The sequence below is a fragment of the Podarcis bocagei genome (genome assembly GCF_964188305.1).
Source record: "Podarcis bocagei genome assembly, chromosome: 7".
Classification (NCBI taxonomy): Eukaryota; Metazoa; Chordata; class Lepidosauria; order Squamata; family Lacertidae; genus Podarcis; species Podarcis bocagei.
Window position 1 is genome coordinate 58,799,590 of NC_138132.1, and position 27,379 is coordinate 58,826,968.

Below are 27,379 nucleotides of genomic sequence, written 5' to 3' on the forward strand. Positions count from 1 at the left end.
ACCCCCACCCCCTCAAATAAGGTTTGGATTTTCCTTTGGAAAATTCCCCAGTTAAGTTTTGCCTCCTGGCAGAGTTTCAGCATGTGGTCTCCATTTTAGCTTACGGTCTCCAGACCTCTCACTGTCATAAATTGCACTGCACTGGTGTGTGTGTGTGTGTGTGTGTGTGTGTGTGTGTGTGTGTGTGTGTAGATAGATAGATAGATAGATAGATAGATAGATATAGATATACACACACATACACACACACACCTCCCCATCCGTCCCGCCTTCCCCCCCCCCCCCCCCAGGTTTTATTTGTGCTAGGCAAACTCTGGTTCTGTAGCAGGTTGCAGATCCCTATCTGCCCCTCACCCAGCTTGAAGCTCTCCCCAAAGTCCTCCTATTCTTAACTACTAACAACACACTGAGCAGAAAAAAGTGACAAGCAGTTTAAAGTAGGATTTTCTGGGGGAGGAGGTGTTCCCCTCCCCACGATGCAGCCACTGCCAGCACCTTCATCAGTTCCTGTTGCAGCACCTTCCTCCAACATAACACCAAGGCAGCTTTTTAGCTGCAAGCAACATGAATTAATCTCTGCAAACAATACTGAAACATCAGCAGAATGAACCAGGGACTAGTAGAGAAAATGTATTACTAATACATCCTGCAGCTCTTTTAGGCATCAGAGTGTTATGCAACCTCTCTCTCATTTACCTACACAGCAGCCATGCTATAAATTGAGTCATTAATACTGCAATCTTGTGCACATTTTCTTGGCAGAAAATCCCCCTGGACTTTGGAGGGCTTACTTCTTAGTAAGAATAGGCAGGATTGGCCTGTACAGTAACGAGCTGGGATTACAGGTAAGACCTCTCCCTTACAGCAGGTGCTTCTAATCTCAGCTCCTTACATACAGTGAAGATACCAGGTAGCCTGACATCTGGCTGGTTGATAGGGGATCAAATACTTATTTCACTCATTATAATGCACATTGATCTCCGACTTTTGTCTTCGGAGTTTCTGGGGGTTTTTCTGTTGTCTCTCACAGCTACAATAAACCTACCATTAAAATTATGGACAGGTCATTTCCTCGTCAGAGGGCAAACGGGCAAATTAAGCAGCGGATCAAATACTTTCCCCCCTCACTGTAAGCCTGTCTTCTCTAACAAAAAGACTGGGGTTTTCCTTACAACCAAGGAATTGTAACTTTTCTGATTTATACATGCCTTGTCCTTTGCAGAATGCACGGTCTGAAGACAAATATCACATAGGGCTTAGAAATGGGGGAAGATCAAGGGACCGGGAGACCACTAGGACCTGGATAACTTACACAGGGACCCTGTGCTGATGTGGAAGACCGTTCCAAATGCTGGTTCAAAATAAGAAGGCCTAACCTACCTCAGAGGGTTGTTGCGAGGATAAAAATGGAGACCCAAGTACACCACCTTGAGCTCCTCAGAAGAAAGGTAGAGTATCAATGTAATAATGATGGCACCCCCCCACCTTGTAGTGCAATAGGAGACCACAGTGGATGCTTAAGCTTCCTCTCTGGGCATGAATCATGTCCATTGTGCATCCAACCTTCCTGGGTTTCTCAAACCAGCGAGAGAATGTGCACTTTGGAGGTACTTCTGCACAGTCATCTCCTTTGCCAGATGATGAGGGCATCCGTTCTTACAAGAAATCACAAACAGTATTTTGCATGTTAGCTAAACCATTTATTTTTCATTCTGGCAGCTCAATTATGTGGAAATAAGCTCTAATTAAGCTAATTGAGCTTTACTTCCAAATAAATTAGTTTCAAATTGGGAGGTGCCAGTGGTTTGGTTTTTTTTTTTTTTTGCCAAGCTTGTTATGTATTGCAGCACAATCCTATTTGTTACTTGTAAGTAAGTCCCATTGAGCTCAATAGGGCTTACTTCCAAGTAAGTACACATAGAATAAAACCGTGTAGGGTGACTTACTGGTAAGTCTAATTAAGTTTAACGGAATTACCAAGTCTGGTTTGGTGCAGCCATGAAGTACAACCAAATGCATGTCTGCTGGAAAGTAAGCCCCACCGAGTTCACTGAGACTTACTCCCAGGTAAACAAATGTAAAACTGCAGTCCTTTTCAGGGATTGTTACTCAGGGATTGATCTGCCCACCTTCATGTCTTTGTGTGGCATGTAAACATGTGCATATTAAATATCAGGTGGCTCACAGGTTACACATTAAAACTCATTCATTCAAATACAATTAGGCAGGTTACAAACATTTTTATTCCAAGCTAAGTTCAATTGGGTTGATTCCATGGTATGCAAGCACATGGCTGCAGTAGCACTACAATCTTAACCATATTTATTGGAAATCACGACCCATTGTTCAGTGGGGCTTCAGAGTACACATATTTAGAATCGGGCTGTAAGGGCATATCCTCACTACCAACTTAAAGTGGTTCAACAGTCTTGTCAGCTTCCCAGAGGACCCTGAGAATTGTTGATTTGAGGCTTTGGGTGTCCGACAGAATTCTGAGCATCTCATAAAAATAAAATTCCCACATTAGGCTAAGACAAATGAAGGCTGACAGGATAAATATTTCAGATATTCTGAACTTGCTGATGAAGGTCTCATTCATTTCCAGGTTTATCATTTTTTCCCTTTGAGTCTGTGCTCCTCCAGATGGCGTTGGACTCCAACTTCCATCAGCCCTGGTCAGAATGGATAGGGGTGACAGGCCCAGCAACGTCTGATTTGTAGACTGACCTTCTAAATTGAAGGCCATTAGCTGGGGCAAGACAGCTGCTGTTTTATTAATAAAGCAAGAAAGGACGTTAGATAAGTATGCAAAACTCTGTAATAAGATTGCCAACATGAAAGGCAGGCCTTTTTATTATTGTTGTTGTTTTAAAGTGAGGGGCAATTGCGTAACAGGGAGATGAGGCGGCTACAGCTATCTCCCCTCAAACCCGGGGCACATGCAGAAGATCAACGTATTTCCCTTCAAGAGAGAACCTAGAGAAGGTGATCTCTTTACTCACCCTCCCACTAAGCTGCCACAGCTGGAAATGCATCCTGCGAGAGGAAGAGCATCCACCATAGCTAATAAGGCAGCAGGAACTGTAGTCTGTGTCAGTATGAGAAAAAGAAGGAATGCTGTTGTTGGTGTGTTTGTCAGGAAGCAGGGAGGGAGCGAGCAGCAGGGCTGCCAAGTGTCTGCTAGAGGGAGCCACAGGCAACCAGAGCCTGATCTCTCCACCAGAATAGTACAATTTCGCCATAGCACGCCTGTATAGTTTCCCATCTGAAGCTCTCAACCAACGCTAGAACACACACATACATAGCTGATTATAAATACAGTGGTGCCTCGCAAGACGAAATTAATTCGTTCCGCAAGTTTTTTCTTCTTGCGAGTTTTTCGTCTTGCGAAGCACGGTTTCCCATAGGAATGCATTGAAAATCAATTAATGCGTTCCTATGGAAACTGCTTGCCAGGCTGGCGGTGCGGAGAAAGGCTTTTCTCCCCACCGCAAGCCTTCAGGACAGGTACGGGAACAGAGGGGAAGGGGCGCAGCGCTTCTCCTCTGTTCCCGGGGCTTGCGGTGGGAGGAGGGTTTTTCCTCCCCACCGCCAATATTCAGAACAGCATTCTGAATGTTGGCGGTGGGAAGGAAAACCCTCCTCCCACCGCAAGTCTTCAGGACAGCCATCCGAAGGCTGGCACGGGGAGAAGGTCTCTCCACCCCACCGCCAGCCTTCAGAGGAGCCTTCCAAAGCCTGGCGGCGGGAGGAGGTCTCTCCGCCCCACCGCCAGCCTTCGGAGGAGGTCCGAGGACAGTGGGGAAGACGCGCTGCGCTTCCCCACTGTCCCGGAGATTTCCCTATGGGCTTTCGTCTTGTGAAGGAAGCCCATAGGGAAATTCGTTTTGCGAAGCGCCTCCAAAACGGAAAACCCTTTCGTCTAGCGGGTTTTCTGTCTTGCGAGGCGTTCGTCTTGCGGGGCACCACTGTACTGTAGTTCTGGCCTTGCTTACACCTCCATTTGATACTTTATTTGTATTGTTCTCATTAGCTCTTCATTGTCTTATAAAAGGGAATTAGGCAATTTCGTGGAGGAAGATAGATCAGTTCCAGACCCTCCAAGTCCCGGATTTACAGAAGCCGTCCCAGTTTCTGATTTGATCCTGGGATGTCCCACTTTTCCTTAGGATGTATCTATTTTGGCTGGGTCGGGCTGATATTGGATTGGGGGGGGCAACTCCCATCTCTTGCAGGGGCGCAATTAGTGCCAGCACCGTCCGTTAAGAGTTTGTGTGTAATCTTCGACACCTCCCTTTCCATGGAGGTGCAGATTGCAGCTATAACAAAGGCGGCATTTTTTCATCTCTGCCAAGCTAAGCAGTTGGCTCCTTACCTCTCTCGCCCTGACCTATCCACTGTGATCCACGCGACGGTCACCTCCAGGCTGGATTATTGTAACTCGCTCTACGTGGGGCTGCCCTTGAGACTGACCCAGAAACTCCAGTGGGTACAAAATGCCACGGCGAGACTCCTTATGGGGTCCTCGCTGCAGGATCACATTCACCCAGTGCTATACCAGCTACACTGGCTCCTGATAGAGTACAGGATCAGGTTTAAGGTGCTGGTTTTAACCTTTAAAGCCCTATACAGCCTAGGACCCTCGTACCTATGGGACCGCCTCTCCTGGTATGTCCCATGGAGGACCTTACGGTCTTCAAACAAAAACATATTGGAGGTCCCAGGCCACAGGGAGGTTAGGCTGGCCTCAACCAGAGCCAGGGCTTTTTGGGCTGTGGCTCCGATCTGGTGGAATGCTCTGTCACAAGAGACTAGGGCCCTGGTATTGGAACTGATTCAAGAATTTGGACAGGTTGCAGGTTTCAAGTTGAATAAGATGAAAACCAAGGTTCTAGAGAAAAAATTAACTATGAATGAGAGAGAGAAGTTTCAGGAGGAGACAGGACTAACATTGGTTAAAAAAGTGAAATACTTAGGGGTTAACATGACTGCTAAAAATGTGAACTTATTCAAGGATAATTATGAAAAATGTTGGACTGAAGTGAAAAAGGATTTAGAAGTATGGACAAATTTGAAGTTATCATTGTTAGGCCGAATTGCTGTGATAAAAATGAATGTGCTGCCAAGGATGTTATTTTTGTTCCAAACATTGCAAATTTTGGATAAGATGGATTGTTTCAAGAAGTGGCAGAAGGATATTTCTAGATTTGTCTGGCAGGGCAAGAAGCCTCAAATAAAATTTAAGATATTAACGGATGCTAAAGAAAGAGGTGGATTTGCCCTGCCAGACCTTAAACTTTATTATTAATCAGCTGCTTTTTGTTGGCTGAGAGAATGGCTGCTTCTTGAAAATACGGAAGTGTTGGATTTAGAAGGTTTTAACAATGTATTTGGTTGGCATGCATATTTGTGGTATGACAAGGTAAAAGCACATAAAGCATTTAAAAATCATATTGTCAGAAAAGCATTGCTTAATGTTTGGATAAGATATAAGGATTTGTTAGGGGAAAAAACCCCAAGATGGTTGTCACCAATGGAAGCGAAGGCACAGAAAAAACTCAATATGGAGGCCAAATGGCCGAAATATTGGGAAATTCTGGAACAAGATGGAGAGAGAGAATAAAATTGCAGAGCTTTGAAAAATTGAAAAACAAAGTGCGAGATTGGCTCCATTATTATCAAATAATGGAGGCATACAAATTGGACAACAAAGTTGGTTTCCAGGTGGAAAAATCAAAATTGGAAACAGAATTGTTAGATCCAAAAACTAAGAATTTGTCAAGAATGTATAACTTGCTGTTGAAATGGAACACTCAGGATGAAACAGTGAAATCAGCTATGATTAAATGGGCACAAGATGTTGGACATAACATAATGATGGCTGACTGGGAACGGTTATGGACCACAGGTATGAAATTTACGGCATGTAATGCCTTAAGAGAAAATTTAATGAAAATGATTTATAGGTGGTACATGACACCAGTTAAGCTTGAAAAAATCTACCATTTGCCTGATAATAAATGTTGGAAATGTAATGAGACTGAAGGTACATTATTTCACCTTGGGTGGACGTGCCCAAGAATTAAGGCATTCTGGGAGATGATTTATAATGAAATGAAAAAGGTATTTAAATATACCTTCCTTAAGAAACCGGAGGCCTTTCTCCTGGGCATGGTCAGCCAATTGGTGTTAAAGAAGGACAGAACTTTTTTTATGTATGCAACAACAGCAGCAAGAATACTCATCGCAAAATATTGGAAGACACAAGATTTACCCACCAGGGAAGAATGGCAGATGAAGTTGATGGACTACACGGAATAGGCGAAAATGACTGGCAGAATCCGAGACCAGGGAGAAGAGTCGGTGGAAGAAGACTGGAAAAGGTTTAAAGACTATTTACAGAAATACTGTAAAATTAATGAATGTTAGAAAAATGTTGGAATGAAGTTATATGGCTTTAGTAGAAATGTTATAAGGAATTAAGTATAAATAGATTAATAGATCATTAAAGGGAAAAATAAGGTTAGAATGTGTTAAGATAATTATAGGATAGAAAACAGAGGAAGATGGAAAGGAATTGCTGAAACAATTAATAGAAGTGGAATACAAAAAGGGAGGTGTGAGGAGGTCGTGGAAATTAGTGAAAGAAAGATAAGATATTGAAATTGGATTGTGTTTTAAATGGTTTTTGTTTTGTTTTGTTAGATGTATGTTAGTGGGGGGTTTTTTGTATTGTATTGTATTGTTGTATTTTTTTTCTTTTTTGGTTTTTTGTAGTGTTGTGTTCAATTTGTTGGAAAACTAATAAATATTATTATAAAAAAGAGAGACTAGGGCCCTGCAGGACTGCAGGACATCTTTCCGCAGGGCCTGCAAGACAGAGCTGTTCCACCAGGCCTTTGGCCAAGGCACAGCCTGACCCCCCCTCCTTTGGTAATCCTCACAGAACTCTAGCCCAATGGTTGCCATTAATTTGATTTGAACTGATTTTATAATGAATTGATTTTAGAATGCTGTATTATTTTACTGTTTTTAGGAGGGCGGGATATCAATAAATAAATAAATAATTTTCAGCAGAGAAATTTTGGAGGGTATGGAGTTATGCGACCCTGGAGATAAGTAACTATACAACCTTTAGAAGACATCAGAAGGAAGTACAGTGGTATCTCGGGTTAAGTACTTACCGTATTTTTTGCTCTATAAGATTCACTTTTCCCCTCCTAAAAAGTAAGGGGAAATGTGTGTGCGTCTTATGGAGCGAATGCAGACTGCGCAGCTATCCCAGAAGCCAGAACAGCAAGAGGGATTGCTGCTTTCACTGCGCAGCGATCCCTCTTGCTGTTCTGGCTTCTGAGATTCAGAATATTTTTTTTCTTGTTTTCCTCCTCCAAAAACTAGGTGCGTCTTGCGGTCTGGTGCGTCTTATAGAGTGAAAAATACAGTAATTCGTTCCAGAGGTCTGTTCTTAAGAGGAAACTGTTCTTAACCAGAAGCACCACTTTAGCTAATGGGGCCTCCTGCTGCCGCCGCTGCACAATTTCTGTTCTCATCCTAAAGCAAAGTTCTTAACCCAAGGTACTATTTCTGGGTTAGTGGAGTCTGTAACCTGAAGCGTATGTAACCTGAAGCATATGTAACCCGAAGTACCACTGTATAGGCAAGTTCTTTTTAATGTTTAATTCTTTGTTGTTTTTATATATGTTGGAAGCTGCCCAGAGTAGCTGGGGCAACCCAGTCAGGTGAGTGGGGTATAAACAATAAAATAAAATAATAAAATGGGGTTTGGACTAGATGACCCTCAAGGTCCCTTCCAACTCAACAATTCTATGATTCTAAGCATAAGGGAAGCCCCACAGAGTTTCGTTTTTGTTTGTTACCATGTTGTGTATTTTTGTGTTTTTATATTGTAAACTACCCTGTGATTCTCAGGTGAAGGGCAGTGTAAAAATTTTATAAACAAATAAAAATAATGCAAGTAACCAATGCATGAATTACTGTGGCCAGAATGTAAATATATACATATATAAGCACCCCCATCCAGTCTCATTTCTCCCACAGGAGATGTCTATGTTCCCTAAAATGATATTAATAAAAATATTTTTCTTATACTGTATTTATATTATTAATGCATTATTTCTGAGTAGTAGCCGCACCAGCAGGATTTCCTGAGCCTCTCCTGCCCCCTCTCTTGCCAAGTCCTTTGCCCCGCCCACTTCCCCCCCCCCCCGCAAAAAATGGGGCGGGCAAAAGTCTTCCACTTTTTCAACTCTCCCCCGCCGCCAACCACCCACTGACTCCACCGTTCACCCTGCCTTCTGACCAATCAGCGAGCGGGTGACAAATATGCAAATACAACCTCCCTCCTCTTTTACCTTATACCACCCGTAACCAACCACCTCCTCCCAACCGCCAACAGACATACACGCGAGCCCTCCTCCCCCGAAAAAAGAATAAGAATAAGAATTAAGTGTCCCCTCCCCGGGTTGGCTGGGGTCGCGAAGCAGGCGGTTGGCGGCGCGCGCGCGGCTTCCCTCTCCCTCTCTGCCCCTGTCACTTCCCCTAGTGAGAGGGAAGGCGCGCACGAACTAGAGAGAGTCCGTGAGGAGAGGGAGGGGGAGCGGGAGGCGAGGGCGGCTCCGCCAATAGGCTATTGGCGGGCGACGACGAGAAAGGGAAAGGGGAGGGGACGGGGGAGTCTCGGGGTGAGCAGGGAGAGGGCGGGGGCAGGGAGCGAATCACGCCGCGTCGCGCCCCGCCCCCCTTTCCCCTCAGCCACCGCCGCCGCCGCGCCACCTCCTTGCCTCAGGCAGGGCCTTTGCCAGCCTGCCAGCCACCCGCCCTCCTCCTCAGGCTCAGCCACCGCCACCGGGTAAGCGCTTCCTTCTCTTGCCCTCCCTCAGGCAAGGAGGCGCTGAGGGAAGGAGAAAGCCCGGGTGGGCGGGAAAAATTAGGCGGGGTGGGTGTTGGTGGTGGGGTGGGGGGGAGAGAAATGGGGGGGATTCCCTGAGGAAGAGGGGAGTGGCCGCCTCCTCGCCCACTGCCGCCGCCGCCTTCTCCCTTGTGCCACACTTAACCACATGGAGGAGGAGGAGGACCGCGAGTCCTCTCAGGCGGTGGCCGCCGCCGGGGTCGAGCTGTCAAGCCGAGGCGGGCGTGGGGCATCGCCTCAGACGCCACCTCTTCCACACACGCGCGCGCGCAAAAGGGAGAGAGAGGGCGAGGGAGGCTGCCCTGGCGGGCTTGGTGAGTACGTGAGAAGCCGAGGCCCTGCCGTGCCTTGCCCTTCCGACACCCCTCATCCATCTCCAGGGACCGACGCGGCCAGCCTGAGCCCTCTTGCTGCTCCCACTCTGCGTTCACACGAGGAGGAGGAAAGGCGCAGCTTGGGCCTTGCTGCTGCTGCTGCTGCCGCCGCCGCCGCCTCTCTGTCACACCTTCTCTAGCTGTCTTTCCCTCGCTCTCTCTTCCACCTCTTTCTTTCCCCGCGCCCTTTCTTTGCTCTTCCCTCCTACCAACCCCCTTCTGCCTTCAGTGCTTTCTTCCTTCACCAGTTTTTAGCCCAAGACTGTTTAGGGAAGGAAGTCCTTTTACTTGTTGGAAGTGGGGGTGGGGGGGATTAATGAGCAATGATTGCAACCCTCTTATGCCACACAGACACTCCATGCTCTCCATTCTTCTTTGAGTTATCTCTGGCTTTACCTCCATATATATATAGTCAGGTGTATATTGCCTAAGCATACCTATATAGTGCTATATAGTGCTATTATAGCAGTATCCCTCTGAATACCAGTTGCTGGGGATTAGGAGCTGGAAAATGTTATTGCCCTTATGTGCTGCTTGTGGGCTTCCTGTGACCACCATGAGAACAGAGTGCTGGACTAGATGCAAGGCTAAATAAGGCCTCCGGTCTGTTCCATCAGGGCACTTCGTACCAGTGCATAGGGTAGTAATGACAAAATAAAAATATCCAGTTGCACCTTAGAGACCAACTGGAAGGATTTTTTAAAATTTTGTTTCGACTACAGCTACCTACCTGTAACTAGGGTAGTAATGAGCACAGATCACCACCCACCCACTATATATGTGTGTGTGTGTGTGTGTGTGTACACACAGGGGGTGTAAATGGTGGGCATGTGCTTCACATCAAATTTGGTGAGGTGCTTTTTTTCCTGAAGTGGGTGTCACAGAACGTCCAAGTTAAAAGGTAGAATGCCACTAAATCACAGCAGCCGGGAGGGAGAGAGGGCTGTTACTTTAATGCCCTGTTTGTGGACCTCTTGGAGGAATCTGATTAGCCACTGGGAAACAGGTGCTGATCTAGATGGGCTACTTTAATGTTTCTGCAGGGATATGTTTTGCATGGTGAGGAGGTCATTAGGGTGGTTTGAAGTAGCTATTTAATCACCACCCCACTTTCCAACAGGTTTGAGAGCAAGCTATACTTCTCTGTTGCCTTGGATGTAGTTGGCTGCCTGCTACATTGGTTGGCAAACATTGTCCACTGGTCATATCTCTGGATCAGAAAGTCATATATGCATTTTACATACTCTCACATGGTCTTTGGTGCTGCCTTCTACTACTGGTAAATTGGCAACTCTTCTCCATAAAATGTATTTACTATCTTCTGCTTGTCAGGAACTGGTTGTCACCTGGTACTCCAGTCTCTAACACAAGACCCACTTCCAAGAACCCATGCAGTCAAGAGGAGGGGCTGATTGATAAAGGGGCAGAGCTCATGCTTAAGGGTTGAAGCCATGCACCCCAGGAGGAAATGGAATGTTAAGGAAAATGCTGTGTTTAAGGTGTGCTTTTTCTTGTGCTTTTGAATCCTCTGCCACCAAGCAGCTTCACTTTACACATTGTGCTCCATGACCTGTTCACCTACCTTCTTCCTTGCCAACCCAGCACTTTGATGTCATTGTACAAAGGAGGAGACAAGCACCTGGAGAGCCTCTGCCCAGTCCTGGTGGGATATGCAGCTATTGCTACCCCCATTCTCCTGTCTCTCATGACTTGGAGCCAAGCATAGAGATATGGAGATACAGCCTCAGAACAAATGGGAAGAGCCCTCTGGGCATGTACATTGTGCCACACTCAGGCTTGCACTGTGTGAAGGGACAGTAGAGCTGCAGAGGGAGACACAGCTACCAAATATACCCATGGAGTTACATTTTAGCTTAAAAGTGGTCACTCTCTCTTACGTCTCTTTTCCTTCTGAGTGTGTGCTGTTCCACCCACTGTATTCTCCCTGCAGACAAATAATTGAAGGAGGAACAGCTTTTCAGTAGTGCATGCTCCAAGCAGGAGGAGGCTGCTTCTCTTCACAAAACAAAACAGCAGTGGCATCTCTGCCAGGACCATCCTAAGATTGGACCTCCAGCCCTGAGCCACCTGTTGAGGGCCAGTGTGCTATTGTAATAGAAAGGTGGTCAAAAGGTGGAAAAGTTACTTACAGCTTACTGGAAAGTTGGGATAAATGCATGTTGATTTCAGTTGGGGGGGGGGACACAGAAGTGTAGAAATTTAGTATTGGATCACAATGTAGCAAAGTAGGGTTGAGACCAGTGTGGTGGGAATGTTAACAAAAAGTTAGAATAAACTTCTCAGAATGAAAGTAGCAGCCCCAGTGCTCATTTTTATTTTGAGAATTGTACTGGAATTGCTTTAGCACTAGATGGTAGATGTAGTGCAAGTAAATGAGTGCATAATAACTTTTGGCTAAAATCGTGTAAAAACATGTTAATTTATATATTCTTTAAGAGTGCTTTACCATATTTTTAGTGAATATGACTATTGTCTGATAAGATTGGATCATTATTTTTACAGATGAAGAAAGCCGGTGTAACCTGGCATTTCTGAACTGAAATTTGAATTCAGGCCTAGGTGCAGCACACTGCTCCATGAATCATCTAATCAGATAAAAAGTTGAGGGAGTATGTGGGAGTAAAGAGTAATAACATATCGTAAACTGTTTGGATGGCACTGTCTTCTGCTAATGAGGAAGCAGGGATAATGAAGTTGCTTATGCCATTTGATAAAGGTCTGTTATGTAGACCAAATAAAAGGATGAGGTATATATTCTTCATCATATAGACATTTCTGTTGATGGAGGTTATTTAATTGGAGTAATGTAGGGATTCCAGACTGTAATCCTCATGTGCTAGATACTGACAAAATTTAAAGGGCTTGGAATGTGAGTGGTTTTCCATCAGTAGCATTAGTGTAGTGAAAGTAAAAGTAGTTGGCTGGTATCTATTGGCCAATATTTGAAAAGTCTGAAAGTTGATTGTCCTTGAGAAAGGTTGGTGAATATTGAATAAATTTTCTAGAGGTTCAAAATCCAGGGCAGTCATGTTTATCTTTCCCAAGAACCTTCTTGTATTGCTGCTTTGTAGCTCCACCTGTTGCCTCGTGTCTTTTTCTTAATTATCTTAGGTTATAGGGTTTACGGACAGTTAAACATTGATATTTCTGACACTATGTCTTGTGTGTTTTCTTTAAGCGGTAGATTAAACTTTTGCATGTGGTTACAATACCACAAATAATATCTCAATCAGATGCATCCATTAGGAACATCTTATCCAGAAGAGGGACTGGAATTTTCCTTCTGGTCAGCATGTAGCTGCTTCCAATAATAACCACATTGATACTGATATTCTTTCTCATTTTAAATATGTGGAAAGTACAGAAATGATCATTCTCATGAAATTAATAGGGAATGAAAATACACATTGACAAAAGCTCTGTTTAGAAACTTAGTTTGTGACTATTGGCCTGCCATTTGTATTGATATTTCATAAATAAAAGAACTGTCAGTTGTGTATATTGCATGTTGTTACATTAACGCTTGGTATAGAAAGGAAAACTAGACAGATTCACACATTTTTGAAATATATATTGTGTTCAGTAGCTTTTTTGTACAAAATAGTGTAATAGACTGTTTTATTGCTATTAATCAACATAGAAGTGAGACCTTGCAACTAAAGGGCCTCCCTGTGCTATAAGAGGAGTTCTTCTGTTCAGTGTGCCATTGAACCTCAAATAGGAACCTTGTAGTTCAGGTCTCTCAAGGGTGGATGATTTTCTTTCAGTCAAACCTCAGCATTTCATTGCTATATAGGTGGTAGGGTTTTGTAGAGTGGAAAAGGGAATACATGTCATTTCCCTATTTCCTGCCCTCTCCAAGATACCTGCAATAAGCTGTCAGGGGCTTGAGCAAGCTAGTTTCTTCTCCTGCCCTTCAGTCCCCCTTGCCCCACCCCCCGCCTAGCCCATAGTCAACTGAAACCCTAATACTTAAGTGTCTCTATCTGCCATAGACTTTACTGAAACTCACATATTTTGCTTGGCCTCTGCTTTCGGTTCAGACTCTCTTCTCCCCCTGGACAGAAATAAGAGCTGCCTATAGAAAGCAGTGGTGAAATCTAGGATTTTTGGGCAGCATTATGTGTCTGCTTTCTCCAAACAAATAAAATGTGGTAGCCAAGACAGGAATTCCTATGTTTGCCATATAGTGTGAACCTGGAAGTTCCATCTGCAGACAAGGAACTGACTTACTCTAGTATTTCTAATACAGTGGTACCTCGGGTTACATACGCTTCAGGTTACAGACTCCACTAACCCAGAAATATTACTTCGGGTTAAGAACTTTGCTTCAGGATGAGAACAGAAATCGTGCAGCGGCAGCTCAGCAGCAGCTGGAGGCCCCATTAGCTAAAGTGGTGCTTCAGGTTAAGAACAGTTTCAGTTTAAGAACGGACCTCCAGAACGAATTAACTCTTAACCCAAGGTACCACTGTATATATAGGCCAAGCTATCATCAACATACTGTACCTGAAAGCTCATGGGTTCTTGTTGGTCAGGTTTGGGTAGTTGTTGTTGATTTAAAACATTATTTTAATTTATGTTTGCAACGGGAGCTCATCCTGTCGTGGGGATTCAAACCGCCGACCTTCTGATCCGCAGAAGAGGCTCAGTGGTTTAGACCACAGCACTAATTGGGAAGGGAAGGCTATTGCTTGAACTCAGAGTTTGTAGAATATTTATTTTTCTGATACCTGAAAAATTTGAAGAAAGAAAACTTGATTTAAGGAGTACTGTATTTCTGTGATATAATTATGTTTAGGTTCAAGTCTTACGATTGCACCCTTAGGGAATCTGCCCTTTGATGTAAGGGTTCTTCTTAATAAAAGTCTGTTCATGTTTTATAAAGTAAGTAGCACACTGCACATGCTATTTTAAATACACAAAATTTCAATGGCTTTCCTTTCATTGCTTGTTATGAAATACTTCCATCTCTACATCCCTGTTTTGTAAAAGGTCTTAAGAAAACATATCTGTTTTTTAGACCTTGGGTCAGATTGTATAGAAGACAGATGAGTGCCAACAATTTCTCAGTTTCTTAGGAGTTGGATTGCATTATGTTTTCCTCTTTTTAAAAAAGCTTTTTTTTCTCAAGTGACAGATGTTTGAATACAATAATTCTGAGTGATTTCTTAAGGGTTTATCAACTGCCTTAGTTTTGGAATCAAAGTTGAAGTGAGTGTAGAGCCTGCCATTTCCCCCCATCCAGGAGTCAGATTAAAATCTCCCCTGACTTTTCACAACAGAAGCCTAAATTTTCTGTTGGTGGCAGTAATTCTAGGATACTTTGCTAATGGTCAGTTCATGTGCACTTGAAAAAATACTTGGTAGGTGGAAATAATTTGAACCATTGGAAACCTTTACCTAGCATTCTTATTGTGTGTTAGAATATTAGTCTCCAACTTGTTTAGCTTTTCTGTAGCTAATTTTGCATTGGGGGTAACATTCATGCTGAAGAACCAGTACTCACTGGCTTAAAATGTAAATTGTAACTAATTATACCATAAGCAACATGTTAAATAAATGCATCTCCTATTCCACTTGGAAACTTTACATTTAAGTGTGGTAAGAAAATGTTTTTATAGCCTGTATGTAATTAGCATGTAGTATATAATGAGTGAATGTGTCTGGTTTGGAAGTAACAGGGAGGAAACATACATGAGGAATAGCTCAGTTGGTAGAGTGTGAGACTCTTAATCTCAGTGTCATGGGTTCAAGCCCCACAGTGGGAGAAAATTCTTGCATTGCAGGGGGTTGAACTAGATGATCCTCATGGTCCCAAGGTCTAGGATTCTATATCTAAACGATTTAAATCTCAAATGGATTACTGGGCTAAACTGCCCACGCAGCAGATGCCATGAGGGCCAATTATAATTTCCCCCAAATATTCCAGTTGTAAAATCATCATCAGTGATTCATTTTATTCCACAATAAATTGAATATTGACGTGTTCCTCCCCCCCCCCCCAATAATTTGGGAAAAGTTGACTAGGAAAAAATGTAGACTCTCTTACTGTTTATCTTAACTGCCAGATAAGTAGAATGTGAGTGAATCAGGAAGAATGTTTCTTTGCTACAACAGCTTCCAAACTGGCACAGTGAAAGGTGATGGGATGGGCCTTTTGCTGTCACATGACGACAGGAGGGCTAGCTCTGGGTCCAACGGATTTTGCACTTGGCCAGGTCCACCTCTCTGCTCTGGAGGATACCTCTATCTGCCAGCAGAAGCTTCCCACTAGCCAGGTGCACTGGAGCATTCTGATAGAGCTGCACAGAGGGGAATCTCCACCTCATTCAAACCCCATTCAGCATGGCAGATCTAGGGTTTAGAATGCTAAGTAAGAACCTTCCAAAATTACTAGAAAATAAAAGTTTGTATGAAAACTTTTAGCCACAACTTGTGGAAATAAAGGAAGAATAGCTGGCTCTTAACGTTTTAGAACACCATATGTAGACAACTTTACAAGCCTTTCTGTTTTATTCTGGAAATGCTACAAACAATATTTCATGCAGTAACAAATAAGGTAACAATATTTCTTTTCCAGTAAGCTTACAAGTATAATGTTATAGAAACCCTTGTCCTGGTTTCTGAAAAACTTATATATATCATTTAAGAAAAGACCTTCTGGGTCAGATCACTGGTCAGTTTGTTTCTACTTGTAGCTGTAGCCTTAGATAAAGTTTCTAACAGTGCAAGACTCTGAATATTTTTATCTCAACTGACAGCTAATGTTGGAGTCATTGAGGTTCATTTCATCAGTTCATTTCTTATAGTTTTAAACATCTTAAATATAATGTTGTCAATATGTCAGCAGAGTGAGTCTCACATTCCTGTATTTTCCACTGGGGGTGGAAATAGAAGTAATGTTGATTTACAAAACTGCCTTGGGAGTCAGAAACCTTACAAAATTTGGTTGAAAAAATAATAATTATAAAAATACTACCAATATAATAATTAAACTTAATAAAACAGTAAAAAAAGCCTATATCCAGTTGTTATTTATTAAAAGCTTGAACCAATAAAAAACAGTTAAGCAAAGCAGAAGAAAGCATTCCAGGACCAGGGTACAGTGGTGCCTCGCAAGACGAAAAGAATCCGTTCTGTGATTCTCTTCGTCTAGCGGTTTTTTCCTCTTGCGAAGCAAGCCCATTGACGGATTAGCGCTATTAGCGGCTTTTAGCGGCTTTTAGCGGCTTATCTGCTGATCGGATCAGCTGATAAGCGGCTTAGCGGCTTAGAAAAAGGGGGGGGAACCAGCAGGAAGTCGCAAGACATTGTCGTCTTGCGAAGCAAGCCCATAGGAAATTCGTTTTGCGAAGCACCTCCAAAACGGAAAACTCTTTCGTCTAGCGAGTTTTCCGTCTTGCGAGGCATTCGTCTTGCGGGGCACCACTGTACAGCTCCAGGAAAGGCTGTTTCGTTGGTTACCACCTGTCCAACCTTTGAAGGCACAAGAATCTCTCTCTCTCTCTGACTCATCTGCCTTTATTCAGTAAATAATTATCATTGAAAATATTGATTTGACGGAATTGGAAAATATTGTTTGCACCAGAAGCTAATAGCCAGTTATATTTTCTTGCTATCATATGTAGGCAGTACATCCTGAGTATTTTGAGGACTAAGCATTTGACTTAGTATTACTAAGTATGGTGTAGGTCTTGGAGAAATTTTGTCCAAAGCCCTTGTATTCATGCATGTATTATGTATCTCTTGTATTTTGTGGAGGGAAGAGGAGAGGAAAATTTGGCCTCTGAATTTCCAAATATTTTATAATTTCCTGTTCATATAAACCAACTTTGTTATCATTTCTGAGTGTGTTCAAATATAATTGTCTATGATCCTTGCTTAGTTAAGAAAAGTTTCTCACTCTTCTCAGACATGCAAATGGGGGAAATAATGGGTCCTAATTAAAGAGCTTGGAATTAGAGGACAGCTTAAGGCATATAATGAATGTCATGTTAAAATATTTACAGATAAATATAGATCATAGTATAAGCAGAAGTGAAAATTGTAGTTATATATTTTTCTTGAGAACTTCAAATAAATATTCCTGAGGTTGTTATGCATACATACATGATCAATGTTTGATATTAAATATATGTGTATACACACACATTTATCTGAATAGCATGTTATGTAGTGTTATGTAGTTTGCATATCACCTCAGAAATACTTATTAAAAAGGGTGCAAGGTTAATTGCAGACTGTTAGCTGTTTTTGTCTTGCAGATTGGTTATGTGATCTTAACCATAATAACCTGGGTTTTCCCCTTTTTTCTTTCCCAGTTCTTCTGTACTGACAGTATTGCTACAAGGAAGTATTTGTGATTGACCACAATGTGACACAGTGTAACCCACCAAAGGGAACCAATTTTTACACCAAATGGTATGGTGATTGTTCTGAAGCTAGAATGTATTTATCAAGCATCTGTCTTAGAATCATTCAACAAAATGTATTAATTGCTGAGGTGATTGCAGATCTATATTTTAACTCTAGTAATGTTGAATACTGTGTGCCACATCTCGGTGGTTATTTTTATTTGCTAAATGACAAAAGGGAGTAGTTTTAAACTGACTGTCCTGGAGATTTATGGGTCTTCAGTTACCTCTGCCTAAGCAGGTAACCAAACAGTGTCTCATAGTAACATATCTGATAAAACATATAAATACTGCATCCCTGACATAAACCATGTCTTATGCACATGAGGTCATCTTGTGAACCTTACAGCTGAATGACATGTCTTCCTTGATTACAAGAAGAGGCTCTGAGACAGTATTTCCCTGTAATTTCTGATAAAGGTATGAGTTGGACAGAAAATATATGCTAAAAAAAATTTGTAGTTTGATTAATTCATCATATTCTTTTATGATTTTATATGTTATATTGGCTTAACACCAAATCTGTTATTATGCATGTTACTACTATGGAAATTCCAAATCTGTGGTTCTACAGCTCCTATTTTGGAAATAAGTTGTTTGCTGTCAGTATTGTTAAAAAATAAATTAAAAAACTTTTTTTTTAAAAAAAAAGAAAGTAGTTTAATTAGTTGCTACTTTGTATGACCCTGCTGCACAAGGACAGCCAGGATCCCTAAGTGTTTCTATTAAAATAAATTGTCATCAAGGCTGTGAAACATAGGGTTTAGAAGGAAGGATGAATCCTGAGAAGCGCAAGCAGGGTGCAAGCACTCTTGCAGTGTGGTTTCCCAACTCCCTCTTCTCCACTGCACTTATCTGCAACCCTGAAAATTCATTCATGAGGTTTGGGGGACTCTCTTCACTCTTACACAGATCCTCCCCACCCACCCCGGCTCCAATCCCTTTATAGAAGGCGAATCTGTAGTGCTCCATGTATTGTTGGACTTCAGTGTCCTTACTGGCTGGAACTGGTTGGAGTTCAGCAACATATGGAGGGCCAGATGTTTCTCCTCCCTGCTTTACAGCATTGACCATGGTACAGCATTATTTGGCATTAATGCCAACCATGGTTGATTTTAACCAGAATGTGCAAACTTTAATCCTTCTTTAAAATTCATGGGAGGAAGTTCATAAAACCAAAGGGTATTCTCAATCTCATAACCTCTCCTGTTTTTTATTTTATTTAAATATTGGTTAATTTTGTAACCTCATTGTTACAAATACAGTGGAACCTCTACTTACAGATGTAATCAGTTCTGGAGGTCCATCTATAAGTCGATCCGGGTCACTGGTAGAAGCACCGTTCTGCGCAGGCGCAATCGGCGGCAGCGCACTTCTGTGCATGTGTAGGCGGCGGCCGCTTCTACACATGCGGAAATGGCAGAAGCTGCTTCTACGCATCTGCGAATCACGGCAAACCCGGTATTTACTTCCGGGTTTGCCACGGTCGCAACTTGGATCAGGCCCAAGTAGAAGCGGTCGTAAGTAGAGGTTCTACTGTATGGATTTTTCAGGAAACTGCATTTTTAAAAATTAAAATTTAAGTATTTACTTATTTGAGGTTTGTAGTGACAGGACATGTGCCATGATTGAGACCGACTGAAGTACAGCTGTTCAACCAGTGCAATAATGATAAAATATGATGATGCACTAGCACACAAGTTCTTGTTTTCTTTTGTTTTGATCTGAGTGAGTCTGTTGTCAGTTATAGTTTATATTTGTACTTGTGGAATGTTTAGTTTGGGCATCCAATTTTTCTACTTTTAGGCTGTGATGTATTTCAGATAGCATTCCTAAGCAAATATATGGTATTTGAAGTCAACTGAAGCAAGCAATTAGTTTGAAAATTTGTGGTTTTCTTTAATACAGTACTGTAATTTGTCTTTCAGATCACTAATACTAATGAATTACCTTCTGGGGGGTCAAGGATTTCCTAGGATTATGTAAGACATTTGCAATGGAAATGCAGTTCATATTAATGGGTAAGGATTATTTTGATTATTTCACCAAATTTAACAGCAAATGAAAGACCAACAAATTCTACCCTATCTGAGCTCTAAGCATTGTATACAACTTCTGTCCAGTTATATTGTGGTTCTGCCAGGTTAATTGCCATCTAAACAGGTGGTTTCAAATTACCTATTTTTCTACCATGTCATTGAATTACAAAGATGATATACAGTGGTACCTCGCAAGACGAATGCCTCGGAAGACGAAAAATTCGCAAGACGAAAGTTTTTCGTTTTTTGAGTTGCTTCGCAAGACGAATTTCCCTATGGGCTTGCTTTGCAAGATGAAAACGTCTTGCAAGTTTGTTTCCTTTTTCTTAAAACCGCTTGAAGAGTTGCAGTTGCGACTTGACCGTGCTTCGCAAGACAAAAAATTCACAAGACGAAAAAACTCGCAGAACGAATTAATTTCGTCTTGCGAGGCACCACTGTATATAGATTCCCGTGGGTAATAGATAATTTGTGTTCCTGGCCTTCAATATTTTCCAGGGACAATTGGCTAAAGTAGGAATCGATGTTGTATGGTCTCTTTTATGCAATTCTGTTCACCAGTAATTCCAGCATGGAGTAAACTAAGGAACTGGTTTTTTATCTTACATTCTTTGCACTGATAGATGTGGATATTTTCTCAAATTTCTCATTTCAGGAAACTTTCAGATCTGTCAGTGCAGTGGATGTAAGTTGAATGAATGGATGCTAATACACTTACCAAATAAAAACAGGATTTTTTTTTTAAAAAGGCAGAATCATACTTCCTGAATTTTATTGCCTTTTGGGAAATGCACATGCTCAAGCAATTATTATCACTGTTGGACATTAAAAGAGTATATATGATTAACTGATAATCCTCAGAATAGTATGCTTTACACTGTCTTTTTAAAATTCAGGCTTCTAAGACTGCTGTGCAGATGCTCAGGCAATTCCAGTCTCTCTTTTTTACACACACACACACACACACACACAGTGCAGATTTTCCCCGTGGCTTTTCATGCTGCATGTGTTGTGAAACGGGGCACAATGACTGCAGTGGGAAGGAGTAGCCCCTGAACTCCATTGAACTTGCAGAAAATCTTCCTGCATCTCATTGAAGTTCCAGCTGAAGTAAATGCCAGTGATTTAAATAAAACTTGATTCTTAAAGTTTGCTCTGTGTTACTTGGAAGTAAGTTACATTTGAAATTCCAGGAAAGTTATTTAGGATAATAATGCGTACTTTTGTAGACTGAAATGTTAAGCAATTTAATCTTGGATAGAATTCTCTGGGATGTTGGAGCAGATGACACTGATAAATCTTTAGTAATTTGGATTTTGTGGATTATTTTGTTGGTGGTGATTTAGCATTTTAAATGGAGTTTCCATTCTGGACCTTGTATAAATGCTGTTAGCATTGATCTATATTTCTTGGAACAGTTTCATTGTTTTACATCTCTGCAAACAGAGTAGTACTTTCAGATAGTAAGTCCATACTGATATGCATGCCCAGTTTGCAAGTAGAGAAAAAATATAAACAGTGAGGTCAGATAGAAATGAAATGCAAAAAATACAGTGTGGTATTCCATGAAGTCATTCAGTTAGTGCAAGGACAGCTGAAGTTCCTCTCTGTCTTCTTTCCCCATGTGCTCGCTAAATCTGTTCCTGGGGCTCCCCCAAATCTCTGGAATAGATTTGCGTAGGGTGCCGGCAGAGAGGAAGGGGTACAGAGCCATTGTGCAAGTGGAAACTTTGTGTTAACAGAACAAATGCATTGGATACTATCCACAGCTGGTGACAGTTATGTTAAAACTTAATTGTATTCAATATAACTACAGTGGCAATTCATAACAGCAGTAGCTTCCATTGGCTAGATATTTCTGGATTAAGCAGTAATTGGTTGGCCATCTGTCATGGATGCCTTAACTGAGATTCCTGCCTTGCAGGGGGTTGGACTAGAGGACCCTTGGGGTCCCTTCCAACTCTACAATTCTATGGTTCTATGGTCTTGGACTTGCTTATTTGCTTTTTTACATATGGTTAACTGAAAAGCCTTAAGTGACTGTACTGAAGTTAAGGGGCATTACTTTAGTCAAGAGCTATGAAATGGATATGCTGATACAGTTTGTGGGTTTACGTAGGAACTACCATGGTAGCCAAATTAATTGATATAATCAGTTTTTGTGTTGCTGGAACATAAATTATAATGCAGAAATGTTAGATAACGTGTAGAATGTGTTATGACTCTACCTGAGGTGGAAGATTGAACAATTATGTTAAATGATTGTATACATCCTCAAAATGTGAGTAGATGAACCTGATAAATTTTGAAGATTCCCCCCCCCCCCGTAAAACCGCTTGAAAGTTCAGCAGCTTGGTAGGGATTAAACTATAAAAACCCTCCATTTATCTTAAGATCAAAACAATGTCACAAAAATGTATCAAACCAAAGTTTTCACAGTGCCAACTCAACACCTATGGTAAGCCTGCAAGAACAGCATTATTTCCTTATGATTTCCAGCAACTTCCTCCAACAGTGATGGTAGTACATAGCCAGCATGGCTAGTAGTCGTTGAATTACTTTACCATCCATGAATTTGTCTAATCCCCTTCTAATACTGAACTGAGTCATAACAGTAATGTCACTGACAAACAAAAACATAAATAGTTAAAATCCAGTATTGATCCACATTATCTTGAAGTTTCAGATCATTGCAAATAAAATAGATTTACAGAAACTTGTTATAGCCCTTTTGACAACAAATCAACAAATTCCTTGAAAAAATACATTTTTAAAAAGTAATAAGCTGTAATAAATCTTATTTTAAAAAGTAGCATGAGCGTCCGGAGCTCGGATTGTCATGACATTTACTGATATGATGGGAGGGGACAGCCTGCAAATATAAATAAACTTTATAGTTTTAAGTATGATGTACCAAGGAGGAAATCAACAGAAAGACACTGGCTATGTTCAGACATCATATTAAACCATAGTGTAACATGATGTGAATGATCCTAGGCAAGCCCTTGGGTTCACATTTTCTCCCATCTGGTAGGAATTATGGATTCTGGGGGTTTAGCTTTTGCTTAACAAGTAGTTTCATCAGACCTGAAAAACTAGGTTTACGATGACTTTTTTCAAACAAGCCACATGGTTAATTTGACATCATTGTTTGGAAAGCTAGCTTGTTTCAACAAACTGTAGTTCAGATTAACCAAAGGTTAGAATTCTGATCTAATGCTAAACTGTGGTTAAGTCAGATCAGAAGAGAAAGCTTATAATCTCCTACTTGCAAATGCACTTAAAGAGGAGGGGGAGTGGCAGGGATGGTGATGTTAGGAGGAAACATTTGAACCTTAAGTTCTTTCCCATCATGCTATACCACATACTTCACATTATATATTGGTGAAATTTACAGCTCATTTATTTTAGAGCAGTCATTTTAAAATCCATATTGATATGGTTGAAGATTGTTTTGCAATCACTGTGGAAGCCCTTTATATGATACTTATGATAACACAGCATTACATTCTGTCAACTTGTTTGTGTCCCAATAAACCGTGGTGAATAAAAATCAATATTTTTGAAGCTAGTTTTTTTAAAGATTGACAGATTTATTTAAATATAATAAAACATCAAACTCTACAACCATCTCTTAAAATTGAATCCATGATTGTTTGTCAAACATTTAATTAAAGGCTCCTTTTCTATGTAAAAGAATGAAGCGGTGGCAAAATAATGTTATGAAATCAAGTGCTGTAGATATGACACAATTGATTGTTAACTGCATGTATTATTATGCATACAATGAGTAGTTACACTCTTTTAACCAGATAGTTACTTTCAGTATCATGGACAAACACAGGTTTTCCCAGTATCTACAAACCCTTCCTTCTGAAATGTTCTGGGCATTTAACTGAAGATTAAGTTATCCTGCTTTTGTCTTCGCTTTTGTATATGGAGGTGACTAGAACTCCTTAATAACTGCTCCCCTAAGCTGATAAGATTTCTGTGTAAAAGGCATGACCTGAGATTTCAGCTTGTGTTCCTATATAGTAAAAAGGTTACATGTCTAATGCAAACATATGTATTGTTATAGCAATTGATTAGTGGCATGTATATTCAGGAAATATATCAGAAAGTTGGAAATTTGGGTTCACATCAGTCCATCTGCAACAACATTTCTGTATTTTAAGTGTCACATGACAGGAGACAAAACATGATTTGGGGGGCGGTGGTAATTTAAAATACAGCCCCATACATTAACATTTTAAAGTAACCGCTTAATTGCTTTTTTCCCCTCTTGCCTAGGGTATTTTAAACACTTCAAGACATTATTTCTTCAAATGTGCTAATGGATGTGGACATGGCTTAGATAAGGTGTTGACCACTGCAAATTCTCTGTTGCTGTGTGCTGCCGAAAGGCTAGCTGACTCCATTTGGAGTAGTGTCAAACTAGCACAGATATATCAAGATGACAGATCCTATGATGGACTTTTTTGATGATGCCAACCTCTTTAGTGATACCTTAGAAAGTTTGTCTGATGATGCTTTTGTACAAACTGGACCTGTTTCACTTGTTGATGAATTGAACTTGGGTGCAGAGTTTGAACCTTTACACATCGACTCGTTAAACCATGTGCAGGAAACACACACTCAACAAAAGATAAATGAATTTGGGCAGCTAAATCAGTATGATTCATTGAAACTTCAAGTAAACCAGTCCTTCAGCAGCCCAGCTGAAAATGTTTTATCACCACACTCTGAGTTTAATTGCTCACCCATCCATCCCCAAAGCCAAACCAATGGGATGTTTCCTGATGTGGCAGATGGAAGCCCAATGTGGGGACACCAAACTTCTAGCAGTGTTTCAAATCAGAATGGATCCCCTTTTCACCAAGGTCGTTCACAATCTATGCAGCAGAACAAAAGCTTTGTAGCACACCATGACTTTGCCTTATTTCAGGCCAGCGAACAGCACCATCCGTGTGCCTCATTGCAGTCGCAGCAAAACAGAAATGGCATCAATGCAGAAGAGGACACTCAAAGTCAGTCAGAAAACTTCATGGAGGTTAATGCGTCTGTTTCACATAGAACCAGTGTTTCTCATGCACCTCAAGGTGCTACTCTTTCAGACTCACAACAGTCTATCTCTGTGCAGTCATTTTCTCAGACTGCAAGTAACTCACCTCAATTTTGTGGGACTCAAGACGAAAACTTTGATGGACACTCTCCTACTCCATGCTCTGTTAATACACAGTTTTCACCTCCTTATTCCTACTCTAGTAACCATGTCTCTCCTACCAGTCTTCTACAGTCTTCGACAGCTCTTTCTGTTAGTCAACAAACTCATTCTCTATCTGATTTTCCAGAGAGTGATGCCTTTGCTCCTCAGATAGGGACCAAGCAAGAAAATACAGATAACCTCCTTAACTCAAGTCCATCTTTAAATTCAAATAGTTTCCATGTGTTGCATTCAGCACATCCTCGGGGCAGCTTCAGTGGTTCAAAACTGTCTGCAGTGAACATTAATTTTTCTGCCCCTGCTGGCTCTGGTCCTCAGCTGAGCTATTTCAGTGATCCTATAGAAGGCAATGGTTTTTCGTCTTTGGATGAGAACTTGCTTCATCAAGTCGAATCTCAAGCTGAATCATTTACAGAACTGGATCCAGAAACTCTCCTTCAGGAAGATCTCCTTCCCCAGTTCAGTGAATCTACATTTGTGCAGGACAGCTCAAGTAATGAGTTAGAACACCACCTAGAACACCATGTTACCCCACAAGTGACAGAGCCCTCCCACCTTGTTCGGACTCAGACTCAAAATTGCAATCATCCCTGGTATCCTCCTAGTTCTAATCAACACCTGCAAGAGCGAAAACGTGTAAATGCTCAAGGGCAGGTAGGTAATGCTTTTCTGGGAGGGTTATATTTTGCTATAGCTAGTTCATTTTTACCTTGCTATTAGTCAAAAGTAGTTAGTAGTTCAACCAATATAAGGAGGCAGAACCATAATCCATTAGTAAGAAGAACTATCCTGAAGTAGAGGATCCTGTTTAAAAAGGGGGGTGGTTTGGAGAGGTTTTTATAACTTCCAGCTGTTTGAGATGGAATACTAAATAGCATTTAAATCTTAGCTCTAAATGCCTTTTGCACACTTCACTTTACAGTGTCTTCCATCTCAGAAAATACAGCATTCTGCCATATCTTCCAAAATTGAATACACATTTCAGTTTGTTTCTGTACGACTTGGCAGACTGTTATTTTTGCTTTCGTTACTGCCAACTGTTGAGTTTTGTGGTATAAACTGGAAGGAAAAAAAATACAAAAAAGTGTTGAGAAATAAGCTTTATAACGCTGCTTGCTTTGTTTTTTCTCCCCCATCTCAAATTAATTGAAGTTATAAAACACCTTTATGGACTTTTTAATAACACATAGAGGTATGACTCTAGCTTTGAACATTGTTGCCATGAAGAGTTGTATATATAACTATTATTGTTTAAATTAATAAGCAGAATTGAATATATATATACACACACACACACACATACATACATATATATAATAAAAAATGTAACAAATATTAGCAATATATAATATTGATGGAAATACTGGATTCTGTTTTTTCTATTTATGTAGGTGGCTGTGGATTTTAATATTTTATTATGAGAACCTAGTATTTACTTTGAAAACATTTTGGAGCAAATTATGGTGTAATTTATAGTAGTGAGCATAAAACATCCCTTTGATTTCAAATCTGTTATTAATAGTGACTGCTATTTGAGCATACTTTTTCCAAGAGAGTATTCTTTTTGACATTTTGGCATGACCAAATACTAGTGTAATATATTCTTTATATTTCATTTGTCTATTTCCTTTTGGGCTGTAAAATACTTTTTTTCTCATGTGTTAAGCATAGCATGAATCTAGGAGAATGCATCTTTCTTTTCTTCGAAAGGCAGGTGTTGCTTAGCAGTAGTTAACTACATAACAGTTAGATGGCAGAGGTACTTGATGCTGTCAAATCATGAAGTCTTTAAGGTCACAATGATTAATATGGTAGAATGTCTAGGGAACATAAATGATATTGCTCATGAGCCCTAAATATGAGATCACCGAGCTTTCAAAATTCTGCACAATGGGTGACAAGATAATCATTTGTATGAACTGAAGTGATATGTCAAACACTAATTATTATGTTGGCCATCCTAATCTTCAATTTAAGCAAGGGTGCCTAACTCACAGGCCATTTATTTTCATTTACAAATTTGTAAACCACTTCACTCCCTGAAGCAACTGACCATTTTTAGTAGCCAGCTAAACATCGAGACTTAAGACGCCTGCCTAATTTCAGCTGGTAATTGATTCTAGAGGGCTAGAGTTGTAACACAAAAAGCCCAGTTTGGGGTGAGGTGAACATCTGGGGCATGCAGAATTCTCAACCATGCCCCTTCTGAGGAGTGCATTGTCTGGGCAGGGATATATGGGACGAGGCCATCCCTTGGGTAACCTGGCCCCAAGTTCTTGACCTTCAAAAGTTTTATGTGAACCCCAGAAACATGCACACCAGCTTTGTGAGGTCATGTTTAACTCTCTTTGCACTTACCAGATGGCTCCTGCTGT

The 27,379-nt window shown here is 41.1% G+C and overlaps 1 protein-coding gene and 1 long non-coding RNA gene across 9 annotated transcripts in view; one reads left to right on the plus strand and one right to left on the minus strand.

The window, feature by feature from the left end:
* Positions 1-292: 292 nt before the first annotated feature.
* Positions 293-17,751, minus strand: LOC308590942. The gene is made up of 3 exons (XR_014009955.1): positions 17,660-17,751; positions 8,373-8,883; positions 293-2,766 (listed from the first exon to the last, which is right to left on the minus strand). It is a non-coding gene; the product is annotated as an uncharacterized lncRNA (long non-coding RNA).
* Positions 17,649-27,379, plus strand: part of CHD9 (chromodomain helicase DNA binding protein 9) — a 66,366-nt gene continuing 56,635 nt past the window's right edge. For 7 of the 8 annotated variants that reach the window (XM_081201079.1, XM_081201084.1, XM_081201083.1 and 4 more), the window contains exons 1-3: positions 17,649-17,748; positions 19,670-19,762; positions 24,071-25,658. In XM_081201079.1, the coding sequence (XP_081057205.1) occupies positions 24,234-25,658 (1,425 nt within the window). In that variant the 5' untranslated portion in view covers positions 17,649-17,748; positions 19,670-19,762; positions 24,071-24,233. The remainder of the gene's footprint in view (positions 17,749-19,669; positions 19,763-24,070; positions 25,659-27,379) is intronic. The other variant, XM_081201080.1, reaches the window with a different exon arrangement.